The 17,163-nt window shown below is 39.9% G+C and overlaps 1 protein-coding gene across 2 annotated transcripts; it reads left to right on the top strand.

Annotated features, from left to right (window-relative positions):
• Positions 1-1,121: 1,121 nt before the first annotated feature.
• Positions 1,122-16,795, top strand: sidt2 (SID1 transmembrane family, member 2). Of its 2 annotated transcripts, XM_034202815.1 has the most exons (26): positions 1,122-1,935; positions 2,028-2,149; positions 4,116-4,280; positions 4,422-4,467; positions 5,523-5,624; positions 5,873-5,956; positions 6,064-6,229; positions 6,721-6,814; positions 7,234-7,289; positions 7,537-7,563; positions 9,325-9,363; positions 9,449-9,526; positions 10,075-10,190; positions 10,317-10,390; positions 10,502-10,568; positions 11,584-11,657; positions 11,748-11,871; positions 12,135-12,252; positions 12,538-12,674; positions 13,028-13,136; positions 13,403-13,479; positions 13,874-13,920; positions 14,011-14,116; positions 14,202-14,312; positions 15,129-15,242; positions 15,668-16,795. In XM_034202815.1, the coding sequence occupies exons 1-26, from the start codon at positions 1,699-1,701 to the stop codon at positions 15,728-15,730; spliced, it is 2,553 nt and encodes an 850-aa protein (XP_034058706.1). In that variant the 5' UTR covers positions 1,122-1,698; the 3' UTR covers positions 15,731-16,795. The 2 variants fall into 2 exon arrangements, with proteins under 2 accessions (XP_034058706.1, XP_034058707.1); XM_034202816.1 differs by lacking the exon at positions 7,537-7,563.
• The last annotated feature ends 368 nt before the right edge of the window (positions 16,796-17,163 follow it).

The following is a 17,163-nucleotide window of genomic DNA, read 5'->3' as shown; positions in this document are numbered from 1 at the left end:
AGAACTGGCAGCTGCCCTGCTTCCCAGGGCCCTAAACAGAATTGTGTTCAATGTAGGTGAATAGGTTTGAGATAATTGCATAAACTGACTTGTTGATTGTGTTTAGCTGAATGACGTATCTAAAAAACAGGGCCTGCATCGCCACCATTAACAATTTCGAAGAAACATGATTTATGATTATGCAGACCCAGACACAAAAAGACTGAAACATAAATAATAGGAGTACTTGGTTGTTTATAGATTTGTAAAATAATATAAGGCTGCCATTAGGCCACCTGTTGAAGACTTTGTGGAGGCAACTGGGTGCAAACAAATCACAGGGAGGAGGATCAATGTTACCTGACAGCTCATTATGGCAAAATATGGATGAAGCCAAAAATGCAAATAATGATCAGAAGCTAGGGATTTTGCTCTCTTATACAACATCACATCCCATTTGCTAATATGTATGTTACTATGTTCCTTATCATAAAGGTTAGCAAATATGTGGTAATAACATTTTATTGATCAAAATAGTAGAACAAATGGTACAATGGCTCTTTATTTATATTATGAAAAAGGCATAAGGTGCGGAACAGTCTCTAACTGTATCCAAACTCTGCTGCAGGAGATGCCACATTTCTACTTCTACTTCATGATTATCATTTCTAATTATTTCAGATCTAATAATGTTAGCTTGTCTGGGTTTAGAACTCATAAACATATATAATAATTTCAAACGTTCATTTCAGATATGACATAGGCCTACTAAAAAAAGCTGTTCACTATATATGTAAATAATTGTATTGCATGATTAACTAATATGTTGATTTGGTATAAATTAGCTGAATTGTGTATTTAAAAGTGAGTGGAGAGCTTGTAATGTTAATTAAATTAAGATGCGAAGTATTGACAAATATATAATAATATAAAATGCATTTTGTGTAGGCCTACAGGAAAAGCTGTTCACTACGGTTGTAGATAGTTGCCTAACCTGATAGGTTGATTTGGAATAAATTGAATTATGTAGGCCTATCTGGAAACAGGGCCTAAATTAACTATTTTTAAGAAACATTTAGTATTAGGCCAACTGAAAAATCAGTTCTAGAGGACAGAGACATTACGTCATGACGTCGCACAGTTTGTTTACTGTCTGAGCGTGGAGGGGGGCGCTAATGTCTCCGATAATATCATAAACATGCAAAATCTATTCACTCTCCGTCCGAGAAATACTTTCACAATGCCGCAGCGCCGCAAACACATGCCGTGACAACCGCTGGTATTGGAAAGACTTGAACACTTTTACATTTTTCGGTCCGCGAAGCTGGAACTAAAACTTCGATCAAAACATGGAGCTGCCTTACCGACGTCTTACCCATCAGTGCTAATGTTAGCACTGCGAGCTAACAGCTGGTCAGTCTCTCAGATAAAGAGGAATTGAGAATCGTTTTCATCAATCGTGTTGTGTTGCAACCTGTTCTTGGTCGCACAGCAGAGAGCTTCGATTATTTGCAAATAGGACAAGCCGTTAATCTGTATCTAAAGGTAAACACGTAGCTTTCTCTTTAGCTTAGCAGCTGTTATTGTCTGTTTATAGTAGTGCCAAAGTAAAGCTAGCTAACTATCCTTATATTTGTTGATGAATGGGGTGGAGCGGTTAGTAGTATTGTCACGCAGGCTAGAATCACGTTTCAGTTTAGGAAGACGGTGTCAGACAAAATGGTGTTAAGGAGTTGCTGGAAGTCTCGACATAAAAACAGCTGTGGACCTGCTGGTTGGATCCGACCAGCCCTGCTCTGGTTCTGTGTGACCCAGTGTGTTTGCGGCATTGGGGCGGTGGAGGAGAGCAAAAATGTGGTCCAGAAAGATGCCGAGTTTGATGTGACATACAATGACACTGTAACAAGTCAGAACCAGACCATCTATGCTTTTAATCACACTATCTCCAGGAACAAGGTGAGTTTACATCGCCATACTGCTACATTGGTTTATAGCTTAATATGAAGCAATTGAATAATATGTTTGTTTTCTATTTCTCTGGGTGTCAGACGGAGGGAGTTCGTGTGACTGTGGACGTGTTGTCACGAGGTTCTGATAGTCCCATATTGTTTGTGGTACGACAGAAGCAAGCTGTGCTGTCGTTTCAAATCCCTCTCATTTTAAGAGGCCTGTGAGTATTTTAACTTTGCATACCCTAGTTGTGACACATCTGGAATCCTAACATCTGATGTAGACTTTGTTTTTGGTCATTCACTTAAATGTGCTAAACTCACCCTTAATGTTTTTCTCCTGAAACACTTCTGAAGTCCTAACAATCCAACAACATTTCCAGTTTATTACCTGATTACCAGCATAATGCCTTATTGGCTTCTGCTTGCCATAGCAACATCCTAGCTGAGGTTTTAGTCAATTATATTCTGTGAATTGTAGAGCAGGGCTGAGATTAGTAGTAATAATTGTGTGTTGTCCTTGTACATGGTTGTACGATGAATCAGTACAGTCCACTCTACTTCATAGACCAAATACATTTTCCAAACCATTAGGGCATACACAACTTCCTCTTTGGTAAATTGAACAACTACGCACTCACATTTGTTTCGATGTGAAAACGTCTCTATAGACAATTAGAAAAGAAAGGGAACTAATCAGCCGTAGGTTCAGATAGAGCTGTATTTTTTAATATTTTGAAACAATGCTTACACTGACAAAAATCAACTATGGAACATAATTTAAGTCTCCACCCCGATGAACAGACTTGTGTCTGTTAAACTAGGCCTTTATGTATGTTCTTGTAATTGACTGCAGACACTCAGATGATACTGAGAGCAATAGTCCAAGGTTTCTCCTAGGGAGTGTCTGGCGTCCTGTTGCTACTTTCACTAGACAGTAAACAGAGATAGAGCTCATGTACTTGTCTGTTGTCAAGAGCTGTGATTAATAACCATATAAGTGAAGGAAATCTGTAAATGCTAACAGTGCTTTTTCTTTGGATATATGTTGGAGAAGGATTTGTTTTAGATCCAGGGTCAAATGTATCCCAAGAGATGCTGCATTTGAGGAATATTGCTTATTTCGATATCATAGTTGTATGTGGACATTTGATATAATCCAAATTATTTATTTCTTTGATGGAGTAAGCAAGCACTAAGACTCACCAGTTGTCAATGTGGGGACTAAACAACACAGCCTTACATATGCTCCGGAGTTTTCTCATTGGTTATAAGGCACACAGCCTTTTTCATAACAGGTTAGAAGTTCAGCTGTTTATTAGCTATTGGCTCACAGCCCATCTGCGATGTGTCTCCCACACTCCAAGGTACATTGTGTGGTTGTGCAACACCAGAATAATCTCACTGCAGTCTTGCCTGTGCAGGTCTCATGGCCATGCATGTTTTAGCAGATGACTAAAAAACCTTGGTGTTTCACTTCCTCCTTTTAAGATCCTCCAGTGTGAAGATTTCCGAGGAGCCCAGTTTACTGTAAATGAGCCAACCTCAAAGTCATCAGTATTTATTTATTTCGTTTCATGTAGTTTCTGTTACATGTTCTTTTTAAAATATTCCCACTTCAATTTGATCTATGTTGTTTGCATTTGCAAACATATTTCTAGAGCTGGGTATTGATTTAATTGTGCTCAAAGCTAATTCAATATGCATTATTTAGTTACTGTTGGTCATCTGATTCCTAAACAACAATCCTTGGTAATGTCGTATGCTGCTATTATATTAAGTAATCTAATAAAATAATTTCCATCCTCAGTTACCAAGTACATTTTCTTGCTTTGATTTTTATAATACATTCATCCATTACTTAGTTCAAAGTACTTTTCCATGCATGTGTAGATACTTGTGAACCCTCTGGAGTCTAAGGGTATTTTCTCGATTTTTAGATGTCTCCTTAAATCATCTTTTGTGTTACATATCAAAATGTTCAGGACAATCTCTAGACTTGCCAGAAATGCATGTCACTCACCGTAGAGCACTATGTGATGAGATAATTAGCTATAAAGCTGAACATTCGACATTCGATTTTTGGAAATCTTCAAAACTCTTGTGAAAACATAGATTTACTCATGTCATCCAATTCAAACCTGTTGAATGGTAACTTGAGTTTATTTTTGTTCTATCTCTCTCCAGATACCAGAGAAAGTATCCCTACAATCATGTGGGCCGGACATTATGCCAGCCTCCGACCCGGGCCCCCTCAGAGAACCAGTTCTTCTTTGTGGACGTGTCCACCCTGTCCAGCCAGGGAACAAACTACCAGCTCAGGGTCAGCCGTGTTGAAAGCTTCACCCTGCAGTGAGTGACATCTGAGAGAATCACACAAACACACGGTGCCTGCATTCTCAGCTTCATGAATGTTACTTTAAGCTAGGATTTAAAGTCACAAACAGGTCTGTTACTGGTATGTCTGACATGTTTTCTTAACCTTGATTACAGGACGGACACAAAATTCAGCTTCACTGCGTCACCCTCCCAACCTCAGGTATTTCAGCTCAATACCAAAGCTTTGTGTTGTTATTAGAGATCCGATACCGACTGCATATATGCGTCCAGTATTGGTGACAATGGGGTGATCCGGTATTGGATACTATTGTTCAGAAAACCCGAGTACATTTATTAAAGGTATTTCTTTGTTATATATTGTTTTACAAAGTAAGTAATACAATGTTAAAGTCAAGCCTGATTCTGCGTCACACATACAAAAATATTCCTTTCACTTCCCAACAGTGATACATACAGCTTATTATTAAACACTGGTACTTTTTATTGGGAGAGAAGCTGAGGAAAGCACAATTAGGAATAAAGGGAATTTCACATTTTACACAATTCTTAAAGGTGGGGTAGGTAAGTTTGAGAAACCGGCTCGAGATACACTTTTTGTTATATTCCATGGAATGCTCTTAACATCCCGATAGCAATGAATATCTTAAGTGCTTTGACAAAAAATCCATAAAAAAATGTCATCTGTGGAAGCCGTAGTACTGTAAAAAGCACGACCAATCATTTTAGCCGGGCCGGCTAAAGTAACTGGATGGCCTACCTGCCTGTCAGCCTTCCATCTGTGCACAAACTTATCTCGTGCCCTCATTGGTCATGTGCACGTTTGTGTGTTGGAGGAGGGGCTCTGTAAGGAAGTGGTAGATTTTTTCCGGCTGTGTATTTTCAAATTCTAGCGCACTCAAGCTGGTTTCTCCAAAAGTATACCTACCCCACCTTTAAGCATGTTGTGACTTCAATTTGTTCATCCTTTGGATTAACACGTTCTGCTTTTACCTGAAAAGAGGAACAAACTAGTTTTTCATTATGACCTTTTGTAGCACCTCACCCTTGAATCATAACCCTTTAATCCATAAGGTCAGTAATTGGTGTACCAGTACTTCAGTTTATTTACCTATGTTCCATTACATTTTTTGTCCATCTCAACTTCTTTCAAGCATTATAAAGATAGTGAAGAAAAGCTAGGAAACATAAAAAAGGGTTTGATCGTTTCTTCATATTCATCTTTTTCCCTATTCTTTCTTTTGCCCATTCTCTCAGTACTTCAAGTATGTCTTCCCAGACGGGGTGGACACTGTGATCGTCAAGGTCAACTCGGACATGACCTTTCCCTGCTCCGTTATGTCCATCCAGGACATCCAGGTACACTCTCCCCCTCCCTACATCATCCCCTCAAACCAGACTTCTGATGTCCTCAAATGGCCCCTGCATTGTAGACAGCATGCAGTACCACCATTTGGCCACATGAGGGCAAAATGAAGTTCATGACACCTTTGTTGTTAATGGTTGATATAATATTGTTATTTTTATGCAATCCTGTTCATCTTATCTTTGAAGTCTTTGTGTTTCATATTCCATGTTTGTCTTTCTTCTTGTCTCTTTCTTATTAGTGTCCAGTCTATGACCTTGACAACAATGTGGCCTTCATTGGGATGTACCAGACTATGACCAAAAAAGGCGCCATCACAGTGCAGGTAGGGTCTGACACACAGTCGCTCACATGGTCAAAGCTTGTGTGTCAAAGCATACAGCTCTTCCATCACAACATATATCATATATTCTGTCCTTTTCTGTCATTTAGAGAAAAGATTTCCCCAGCAACAGCTTCTATGTGGTGGTAGTGGTAAAAACAGAGGACGAGGCGTGTGGCGGTCCGCTGCGATTCTACCCTCTCCGTCCTGATGAGCTCATCGACGCCGGCAACCGCAGCAAGCTCATCGATGTGGTTGTCACCCCTGCTATCAACTGTAAGTCACATGTTCACAAATATATACTGTTCAGAGGGAGGAATAATCCATATTGATTTCTTGTAAACCACAGAGCTTTTCTGAATTATTTGGAGGAAAATGAATTTGTTAAATGCCCACAGTTAAAAAGCTTCCATACGGGTTCAGGTTCACCATTAGCTTTATAATTGTGCCATTGCAGTAAAAGGTTGTTTTCGGTATATCAGCACAATATACAATGCAACTGGGGGAAAGTTATGATATTTGAAGGATGATTTTCATTAAACCCAGGTCTCCCAAAAGTAATAAACAAGCGTTCTGTTCTCTAGAAATGGAATTAATAGAGAAATAAATAATGCAAAACAACGAGTTTTGCTTTTATGCATGCTGCATGTTGTATAATGTATGTCTCCCCCAATTGTAAGCTGTAATGATGATATATAATTTCATTCTGCAGTGCAGGCGAGGTCCTGCAGTGTTAATATGCTAACAGTATGTCTCTCTCCACACAGCGGAGGTGTATGTGAGGGGCATGCTGTTCATTCTGGGCATCTTCCTCTCCTTCTATCTGCTCGTATTGCTCATGACCTGTGTGGAGAACAAGCGGTAAGATTCAGCACTTTTCTCTGACACTAAATCAACAGTTAGTTGCAAACACTTCATGTACCCAGGCTTGTTTCACTGAGTTAATTTGCATTTGTGTTAGAATAATTAAATCCTTTGCAGTGATACATAAACTTCCCATGTATCTCCCCTTCAATTGTCATTACAGCAGATAAAGCCAAAGAGAGTATTTACCTTAAGTGTTTGGTTTTCTGGATATATGTTGTTTAAAAATCGTTAAGCCCTTTGTAAAAGAACATTACTTTACAAGTTCACAATGTATACATGTTGTTATTCTGGTCCCAGTTCAACCCAGGTGAGTGGGTGTCTAAGAAAAAAGTAGATTTATACAACTGCACCACAAGAGGAGCACTCCACTGAATACAAATGATTTTAATTAGTTTTCCTCTCTTTTTCTGCAGAATGAAGAAGAGAGAGGTGTTTCAGATTCCTGCTGACATGTCGCCCGCGGAAACAGGTAACCCAGCAACTAGCTACGATGGATCGGCCCATTAGGGGCTCGTAAGAGGGTGTGCGGAGTGTACCATTATCTTAAAGTTGTGAACGTGTACTGGAGAGAAGGTGCCATATTCCATGTTAGATTACCCCTAACAGACAGTATAGTGGTACATTAACTCTTAAGCGTTTTAATGTAGAGTTAAACATTTCTGTGTAATGAATGTGTGTCTTTCGCTCTCTCTCCCTCATGCTTATGTGTGGTTCAGCCTCTCTGCTTGGGAAGAACGGAGATGGTATAACGACACTGTTACTCCTGCCTTGTACTTAATACTGTCTGTAGAGGCTCTGCCTGCATTAGCTCACATACTATAACTCTCCTGCCATATAAACAGTGTTCATTGACTAACAATAAAGAGATATGATTGACTATAGAGCTCTAGAGACTGTGTCGTAACATAAAAATGATAGTATTTCAAGTAAATGAAGCTTTTATGGCTTGCAGATACAGATACACATGACTCACTTTTATTAGATTTTCCTGTATTTGTCACACATTCTACTATTTCTCACAGCTATACTGTTTGTTTACTGAAGAGACACATCAGTATATTACATTATAGTCAACAATACGAACAACATAATGGACAAACTAAAGCCCCTGTCACACTGTCCCGAAATTGACACCCGATGGACACACGAATATGGAATTGTGAATTTCGCACGAAGATGGCCCCGAACCACACACGAAGGCAACATTTACATTACATTTAAGACATACAACTGCAATGAAAGTACCAAAAACAATTATGTTACAGTACTATGATACTGTACTGATATCTTCAGACTTTGTTCTTTACTTTATCCGTCTTTATATGTAGAAAATATTACGTTTTCTCCGTAATGTTGTTTCCATAGCAACAACAACTTCCTGTCAACTCTCCTTCAAAATAATATATTATATCCTTTTTAGTTTCACAGAACACAAATTGGGTTATTTACATAATATATTTACATGATTTTGTTGTGCAATAAAACAACCCGATGGACACACGATAAAGGAAATGTTCAAATTCGGCTGTGATCGTAACAACATCGTGAGGGCATCTTAAGCCATCGTATGACCGCCGGTGGAGTTTCTCAGGCTCCGGCAGCAACTTCGTGAGCGGTGGCAAAATATTTGGCATGGCAAAAAATTGCCGAAGGACCTTGCGAAGGTTCATTTTCGTGTTGAATTCGTGTCAATTTTGCCCTTCGTAAGGCCATCGTAAGGCCATCGTGAGGGCATCTTGTTATCATCGGTGCCATCGGGCATTCGCCCCGATCAGAGTGAGGGTGAATGCACCGATGATAACACGAAGATGACACGACTTGACAAGATGCCCTCACGAGTGCCTTACGAAGTTGCCGCTCACGAAGTTGCTGCCGGAGCCTGAGAAACTCCACCGGCGGTCATACGATGGCTTAAGATGCCCTCACGAATGGCCCGATGTTGCTACGATCACAGCCGAATTCGAACATTTCCTTTATCGTGTGTCCATCGGGTGTCAATTTCGGGACAGTGTGACAGGGGCTTTAAGGATGACATAGAAGTTGTCTCAAGTTATCAAGATCAAAAATACAGTAGTTAATTACTGAGATTAATATATTCTCCTCTGTGGTTCTTTAGCCCAACTCTACCTCTCAGTGTGTATCTGTGTCTGCTCACTGCAGTGTATGCTGACATGATTTGATTTTAAAACTGAAGGACACTTTTTTTAAACAATTCACTCTCATTGCAGCAGTCACCACTCTTTGCAACAAATTCTGCAGCATTCCCCACTCACATTGTCATCCTAATACTGTCAAATGTAGGCATTTAGAGCCTGAAATAATTAGATCCCTGCATGTGTTTTTGCATCCCTCACCTCTCTGTGTTCATGTACTAATACCTCAGTAGTGTTTTAGTGTGTAGCCTTAAGATACTAACAAGTATTGGTTGAAGTGGTGCTCTGTGTCATTGTGTGCACCTATACTTTTAAATGTGTTTTAAAATGTGTGCATGCTTATCTCCACAGGCCAAACTGCAGCCTCACCGTATGAATATGGATCCTTTGGTGAGTTTCGGAGATTTCTTTACGTCTTTGTTTAAGAGTAGCTTTTATGAATAATAATGAAAAATCCTTCTGTTTTTTTCTCCAGCTGACAACGGTAGCACTCTCAGTTCAGAGGCCATCACTGACAGCGCCACATCCACTGACAACAACTATGGATACATAGGTATGGACACACACAGACACACACATTTCCTCTGTCCCACCCCTCTCACTTTGCAGTATGTCTCCACAGCCTGGCTTGCAGTTAGCTTCTTATGAGCTTCTTCTGGTCCCTCATCTGTCTTCTGTGTGTCTTTTGTTCATCAGGACAGATGCCTTTCAAACGTCGCACAATCCTCTATCACCTTCACCACATAGCCATCCGCATCGGTGACACACTGCCGCAAAATCGTTTTAATAGTTGCACCAAACCAATCAGCACCGTTTCAATCAAACATCAATGAGACTCAAATGTCGATGTCTGGAGGTGGCAAATTCCTAATCTGATTCAAATGAAATAAACAGCAAAACCTTTTTGATACTAGGTGGATCAGAGTACCAACAATCATTGCAATGCAAATACTTTTTAAGAGGTGTGATGTGTTGAAACACCTTTTGCATCCTTAAAAAACAACAACTTTGAATCCATGTGATTCACCAGATTGTCCCACCAATGAAACGAGAGGCTTGTTTCTGTTTTTCTTCCATGAACTCCCTTTCTCTCTCCATCAGAGCGATCGCTGGACGGTGTTGGACGAAGCAGGCACGAGTCTCTGAGCTCTGTGGAGGAGGACGACTATGACACGCTGGACGATATCAACTCAGACAAAAACATCGTCCGCACCAAGGTTTGCCCAGTCTCTCCATCTCAATGCACATTGCTTGGTTTTGTCACAATGTTTAAATATCACTTCTCCTTTCCGTTGCTAATTCTACGAGGAATGACGTGTAATAATATCCCCTCCTGAATACAGAAATATCTATGTGTGTCTGACCTGTCCCGCAAAGACAAGAGGATTCTGAGCAAGAAATACCAAATCTACTTCTGGTGAGGATAGTGGTTCGAATACAATTGAATGAAGTACAATGATACATTTGTGAAGATTTCTAAATCCTCCCAATTCAGAGGAAGTCTAATAATGATCTCTTTTCCCTTCAGGAACATTGCTACTATTGCTGTTTTCTATGCACTGCCAGTCGTCCAGCTGGTCATCACCTACCAGACGGTAAGCTGATGAGACATGGACTGTGAAATAAAATATGATAAATAATAGGGATGTAACGATATATCGAATATCGCGATATCGTGGTAAATAAATGTCTCAATACCGTGAGACTTTTTTTTTCTTTTTAATAATAATTTTTTTTTTTTTATAATAATAACCTTTATTCAACCAGATGGTCCCATTGAGATCATCAATCTCTTTTTCAAGGGAGACCTGTCCAACATGGCAGCAAGTAGGTTACAACATGAACATAAAACAACAGATAACACAAAAGGACATCGTATTTACAGTGCTACATGTACATACCTAGAGACATTGACAAGTACCAACAGTATATTTATATCTCGCCCTGTCAATAAGCCTCACCTTCTTGGCATAAACTGTATTGTATTTGAAGTGGTGGAGAGACAATGCACAGTTTTACCCACTGCTGTCACCCATGGCCAAAGCATATCTCTCTGTCCCAGCAACATCAGTACCAAGCAGGAGAGTTTTTTCCACAGCAGGGGATATTGTAAACGCCCAAACATCCCAGCTTCTACCTGGAAATGTGGGCATGCTCATATTCCTAAAAGATAACCTTGGTGATGCCGAGTGAGTGAGTGAGTGAGTGAGTGAGTGAGTGAGTGAGTGAGTGAGTGAGTGAGTGAGTGAGTGAGTGAGTGAGTGAGTGAGTGAGTGAGTGAGTGAGTGAGTGAGTGAGTGAGTGAGTGAGAGTTGAGTTACTTGAAAAACTAAAGTGAAACTTGATTTATTCTATTGCAGGGTCTGATTATTATATTGTTGACACTTTAAAATACTACTATCCTACTAAAATGCTGTACAAATCAGATTTATTATTTAATAAAGAAAAAAAATTCAAGTAAACATTTTTTGTTTCGTTATTTTTCAATATCGTGATAAATATCGTACCGTGGACTTTTTATCGCGATATTATCGTACGGTGAGTTTTTGGTATCGTTACATCCCTAATAAATAAAGATAGAAGGTAAACGGATTCTCTTTCTTTCTTTAGGTGGTGAATGTAACAGGAAACCAGGACATCTGCTACTACAACTTCCTGTGTGCCCACCCTCTGGGAGCTCTGAGGTGCGTTTGGATGCCAAATGTATTATCGTATGGCTAGAAGGTTACATATCGGTGTTTAAACCCTTCTCACACACCATTTTTCATACACAGTGCGTTCAACAACATCCTCAGTAACCTCGGTTACGTGCTGCTGGGATTCCTCTTCCTCCTTATCATCCTCAAAAAAGATATCGTCCACAATCGAGCCCTGTTCCGCAACGATTTGAACGCGCTGGTGAGTAACACGGACAGAAGTTAACACACTGAGACATTTGTGTGTCACCCAGCAAAGAGGGTTTTTTAAGCTCTGTTTCCAAAGTAAATACACATTTTTTGTGATTGAAAACAGTATCTTAGCTAAATTAGCACTATTTGGTAACTTATTGCTTCAATAAATAAGAAGTAATGAAGGGAGTATACAGGCACAATGTCAAATGTTCTATTTATTGAACTTCATTGCTCAATTATAACCCAATGTTCCTTTCTCCCACCCAAAAGGAATGTGGTATCCCAAAGCACTATGGTCTGTATTACGCCATGGGAACGGCTCTGATGATGGAGGGTCTGCTCAGCGCATGCTACCACGTCTGTCCCAACTACACCAACTTCCAGTTCGGTAAGACTGCATGGGTCCTCTTTTTGACCACACACAGACCACAATCCACACAGCTTTGAGTTCTTTTTCTGAGATCACCTGCAACCATTGTTGATCCAACGGAATAACATTTGTGCAGATTGTCCTCTATATTAGTTTCAGGGGTTTACCGTTCCACGCTAAAGTCACTTTTAAGGAAAATTGCAGTTTAGTTTCCCGATGCCTTCTGTGCAAATAATCTGGGTCTTGTAATGTTTATACGACAAAAATATTTGTTGTTGACATATTTTCCTTCATTTCCTGCAGACACCTCCTTCATGTACATGATTGCTGGGCTGTGTGTGTTAAAGTTGTATCAGAAGAGACACCCAGACATCAACGCAAGTGCTTACACTGCATACGCCTGCCTGGCCGGGGTCATCTTCTTCTCTGTGCTGGGAGTGGTAAGTACACACACACACACACACACACACACACACACACACACACACACACACACACACACACACACACACACACACACACACACACACACACACACACACACACACACACACACACACACACACACACACACACACACACACACACAGACCTTTTATTAGAGATGTGTCTGTTGTTAGTGTATGTTCTTAGTGTCAGGATGGATCCCTTGTCTTTCTCTGTGCAAACAAAATCTACCTATGGGTACAAATAAATAACCTACACACACACACACACACACACACACACACACACACGCACACAATGTAGTAGACAAGGAACATTTTGTATGTGTTTGATGCTCTGTTTTCAGGTATTTGGGAAAGGAAACACGGTCTTCTGGATTGTTTTCTCTGTGATCCACATCCTGGCCACCATGCTCCTCAGCACACAGCTCTACTACATGGGCCGATGGAGGCTGGGTAAGGAACAACTGAAACTATAGACAAAACATAGTAACTAGCTCTTTTTAGCCAAAAATAACTCAAATGTGTAGCAGTACGATTTAACTGTACAGACAAAACAATATTAGCTTTTTAATTTGTTTTATGTATGCATAGGAATAATCATAAATCATTCAAAAATGTTATTTTGACTGATTAACTGTGAAGGTGCTTTGGATTTGAGCCTGACACTCTGCACTAGTGTTTGACTGCAGTTCACACTTGTCTGTATATTGTTGCGGCAGACTCTGGGATCATGCGCAGGATGTTGAACATCCTCTACACAGATTGCATCAGACAGTGCAGTGGACCCATGTACATTGTGAGTAATGACCTGAAGCAGCTGCAACAACATGTTTTAAAGGAATAATTTAGCCACGAGATAACCTTCAAACTAAATTACTCACCCATGTGTCACCTTCAATGGATTTGTGTATAAAGATTTTTGCTGTTCTTAACCAGCACCCCATTTACTTTTAAGTAACAGGCTGAGAAATTGATATACAAATGGTGATTTTGTTGGTGAAGATATTCCTTTAAACACGTATTACTCTAAGCTTACAATTTATCACAGTATTTAAAAGTTTATACAAAAAAATTGGGCATGTGGTTGGATCCTCAAATGTTGATTTTTGGATGAGATTGTGTCATTCGAATGCTTCTACATGTATTCAGTCATTTGTCTACCTCTAAATCATCTCTCCTCTGTCTGACAGGACCGTATGGTTCTGCTCGTACTGGGAAACATAATCAACTGGTCTCTGTAAGTGATATTTTTACTTAACACTAACCAGACAATTTAAATGTAAATATAGGTCACAGGATTAAATCATCTGTTTCACTTCCTCTGCAGCGCTGCTTTTGGACTCCTAGAGAGACCCAACGACTTTGCCTCCTACCTGTTGGCCATCGCCATCTGCAACCTGCTGCTCTACTTTGCCTTTTACATCATTATGAAGGTGTGTCATTGCATATTTCCATGTTTTTATAGAATAATGTTTTTTGTTGTTGTATTTCTGACGTTTTTCTGTGTATGTGTTTCAGTTGAGGAGCGGTGAGAGGATCGGGTGTCTGGCGTTGGTGTGTATTCTGTTCACAGCCGTGGTGTGGGGCTTTGCGCTGTTTTTCTTCTTCCAGGGTCTCAGCACCTGGCAGGTCAGTAACTCTCTCTCACACACACACACACACACACACACACACACACACACACACACACACACACACACACACACACAGACACAGTTACAGAGTGGAATTAGGAACACCTGGGCAGAGGCGGAGCCAGGGGCAGACCAGGTGCACCTGCGCAGCAAGGAGACAGAAAATACAACAAGGAGGGGAGCACGTAACAGTAGCTTTAAATGCAAATGAACCCACTCCCCACGCCACTCTGAGAGATATTTGGTTAAAAAGAACACAATGGTGCTCTAGGAGGAGATGCAGGTGATAAGGTGGGGGGGGGTTACCTTGGTTGGTGATTGGCTAATGGTTATACAAGCCAAAAAAATCGTTATGACATCATAAAGTGGCCGAAATCTGATCAGCTCATTTCAGACAGGTTTTTATATAAATGGATCAGGACAAAAAGTGAGCTAATCTTTTTCCCTGAAACTTTCAGAATCTCTTTACACAGAGGGGACACATGTTTATGTAGAAAATACATGACATTTTTTATTTTGCACTCTCGCGGGAATATCTCCGCAATGGAGCGAGGTTAAGTTTAACTTTCTATTGCATGATATAGCCCCGCGCAACACCTTCATCACACATGTTGCCACTTGTTTGTACCATTTGCAGGCGATTTGTAATCTGTTCTAGAAAAACTATGTTTTTTTTATATTTGTGGAGTTAGGTGGTCCGCGAGTGTATTTTATTGGTTAAGTGGTCCTTGGTATGAAAAAGTTTGAGAAACACTGGCCTACACAATGTGGCATCCGTTGACTGTGTGTGTGGTTTCCTCTCCCGACACAGAAAACTCCAGCGGAGTCTCGCGAACACAACCGGGACTGCATCCTGCTTTCATTCTTTGATGACCACGACATTTGGCACTTCCTCTCCTCCATCGCCATGTTCGGATCCTTCCTGGTACGATCATGTTCATTTTGTGTGTATGTGTGTGTCACATAGATATCTCTCTTTGTTCTGGACACTCATTAAAAGCATATGTAAATAACATATTATTTATATTAATGTATGTGGACTTGACATTTTAAATATAAAACTTGAATATGTTGTTGCAATATGGGAACTGGCAAACAGTACAATTATGGGGCCAATTCACCAAAAATGGAATAAAGTTGCCTCATTAGAAATGTTTATCTTCCCTTTCTCAGGGTTCGATCACAAAAGATGTTGCGCCCATGATTTAACAGTACAAACACGGTCATAAAGAATTTGTGAATTTCGCCTTTTTTTGAATCCCATCATTTGGAAAAGGAGGGAGAGGAAAAAAAAACAGCTGCCCAATCCTTTGTGTATACTAACCTCTCAGATATTTTTTTCCCTGCTAGGTCCTTCTGACTATGGACGACGACCTCGACACCGTCCAGAGAGACAAGATCCTCGCCTTCTAGACGTGTCAGATCGTCTGAGCTCAGCTCTTCCTCTCTGCCTTATCGCCCTCGTCTCGCTCCGTTCTCAGCTCCTTCATGTTCTTCAAAAAAAGCACAGCCAGTAGCCGGTTTTTCCCAGGCTGCACGGCGGGCATCTCTCTGCCTGCAGGCCTCAGCCAATCAGCCGGTCAGAGAGGGGGCAGTAGCTCCACCCTCCCTCCGTTTGTATGGACACTTGTATGTGCCAATAAAAAGACTGAGTCAACGTCAAGTGATGCTGAAGTGTTTTGTCCTCTCGCTGCCATCATCAATATAACTGTTGTGATCAGTGTTTACTTCCTGCTGTTGATGAAAATGTAAACACTCGCTCAAAGAAACTATCAGAATTAACTTATTTTATACTGCATTACATTTGACTCACAAGTCAGCAATGCATTTTGAATTCACTGTTTTTATGCTGTGTGCCTGTGTGTGTGTGTGTGAGAGAAAATGAGTTTTGTCTAGTCTGTCAGTGGCCTTTTGATGTTCTAATCATGTAAGTCACATACTGTGCTCTGATTGGTCAGATCCTCCAGCTACCCGTCCTTCTCATTGGAGAATATCAATATAATGATGATGATTGTATTTCCTTCATGACTGCCCTCAAGTCTGGATGCGATGTTATTTTTTACTCTGCACTGTATGATAAACAGATTAAATGTCTAATATTGCAATGAGCGGTTATTGAATAAAAGTCTCATTTTCAGGATCGTTTTCTGGCTCCTTCCTGAACGTTCAGTTAGCGACTCCTGAACCAGATGTTCTGTCATCTATAAACCTGATAGAATGGTAGAAACTCATAAAGTGATCACTGCCATTTAAGTGGTATTATAACCATTTTATTCAGCAATGTTGTCATTACTATGTTATTTGTTTATGGCAAGAATATCGAGTAATGAAAGTGCCAGCTTTGCTATTCACCAAATTGTAATGACTGTTTCAGAACATTTACTACTACTGTGTAAAACTGGAATACACTGTAATACAGGCTATAGCCTAACACAGTATCGTGCTGCTAACAAATAAAGTAACGTTAGAAGTGCAAAATAGATATTAACTTGTGTATTTATTCTTATTTATACATTCCCCATCTATTTACCTTCATTTTTGTATCATTTATTTTGTACAAACTACTGATAATTGTGTATATAACTGACTGTTTTGCACTATGGTTAGACCCTCCTTAATGTCGTTACACTGTGCTTGCATTTTGTAATGACAATAAAGTAATCTAATCTAGATATTAACTTAAGTCACTGTTTGATGAGGTTTCATTGTTTTTCTACAAACAAACTGAAGACAAAATGTAGACTAGCACTGCCTAATATAAAAAATACAATTTAAAATACATATAACAAATATGTTGTAATGTTTGAGAAGACTAAAAATCTACAATTTTAGCAGACATTTTATAC

This window comes from Gymnodraco acuticeps, unplaced genomic scaffold (genome assembly GCF_902827175.1).
Source record: "Gymnodraco acuticeps unplaced genomic scaffold, fGymAcu1.1, whole genome shotgun sequence".
Taxonomy (NCBI): domain Eukaryota; kingdom Metazoa; phylum Chordata; class Actinopteri; order Perciformes; family Bathydraconidae; genus Gymnodraco; species Gymnodraco acuticeps.
This window is presented reverse-complemented; position numbering and strand designations above follow the sequence as displayed.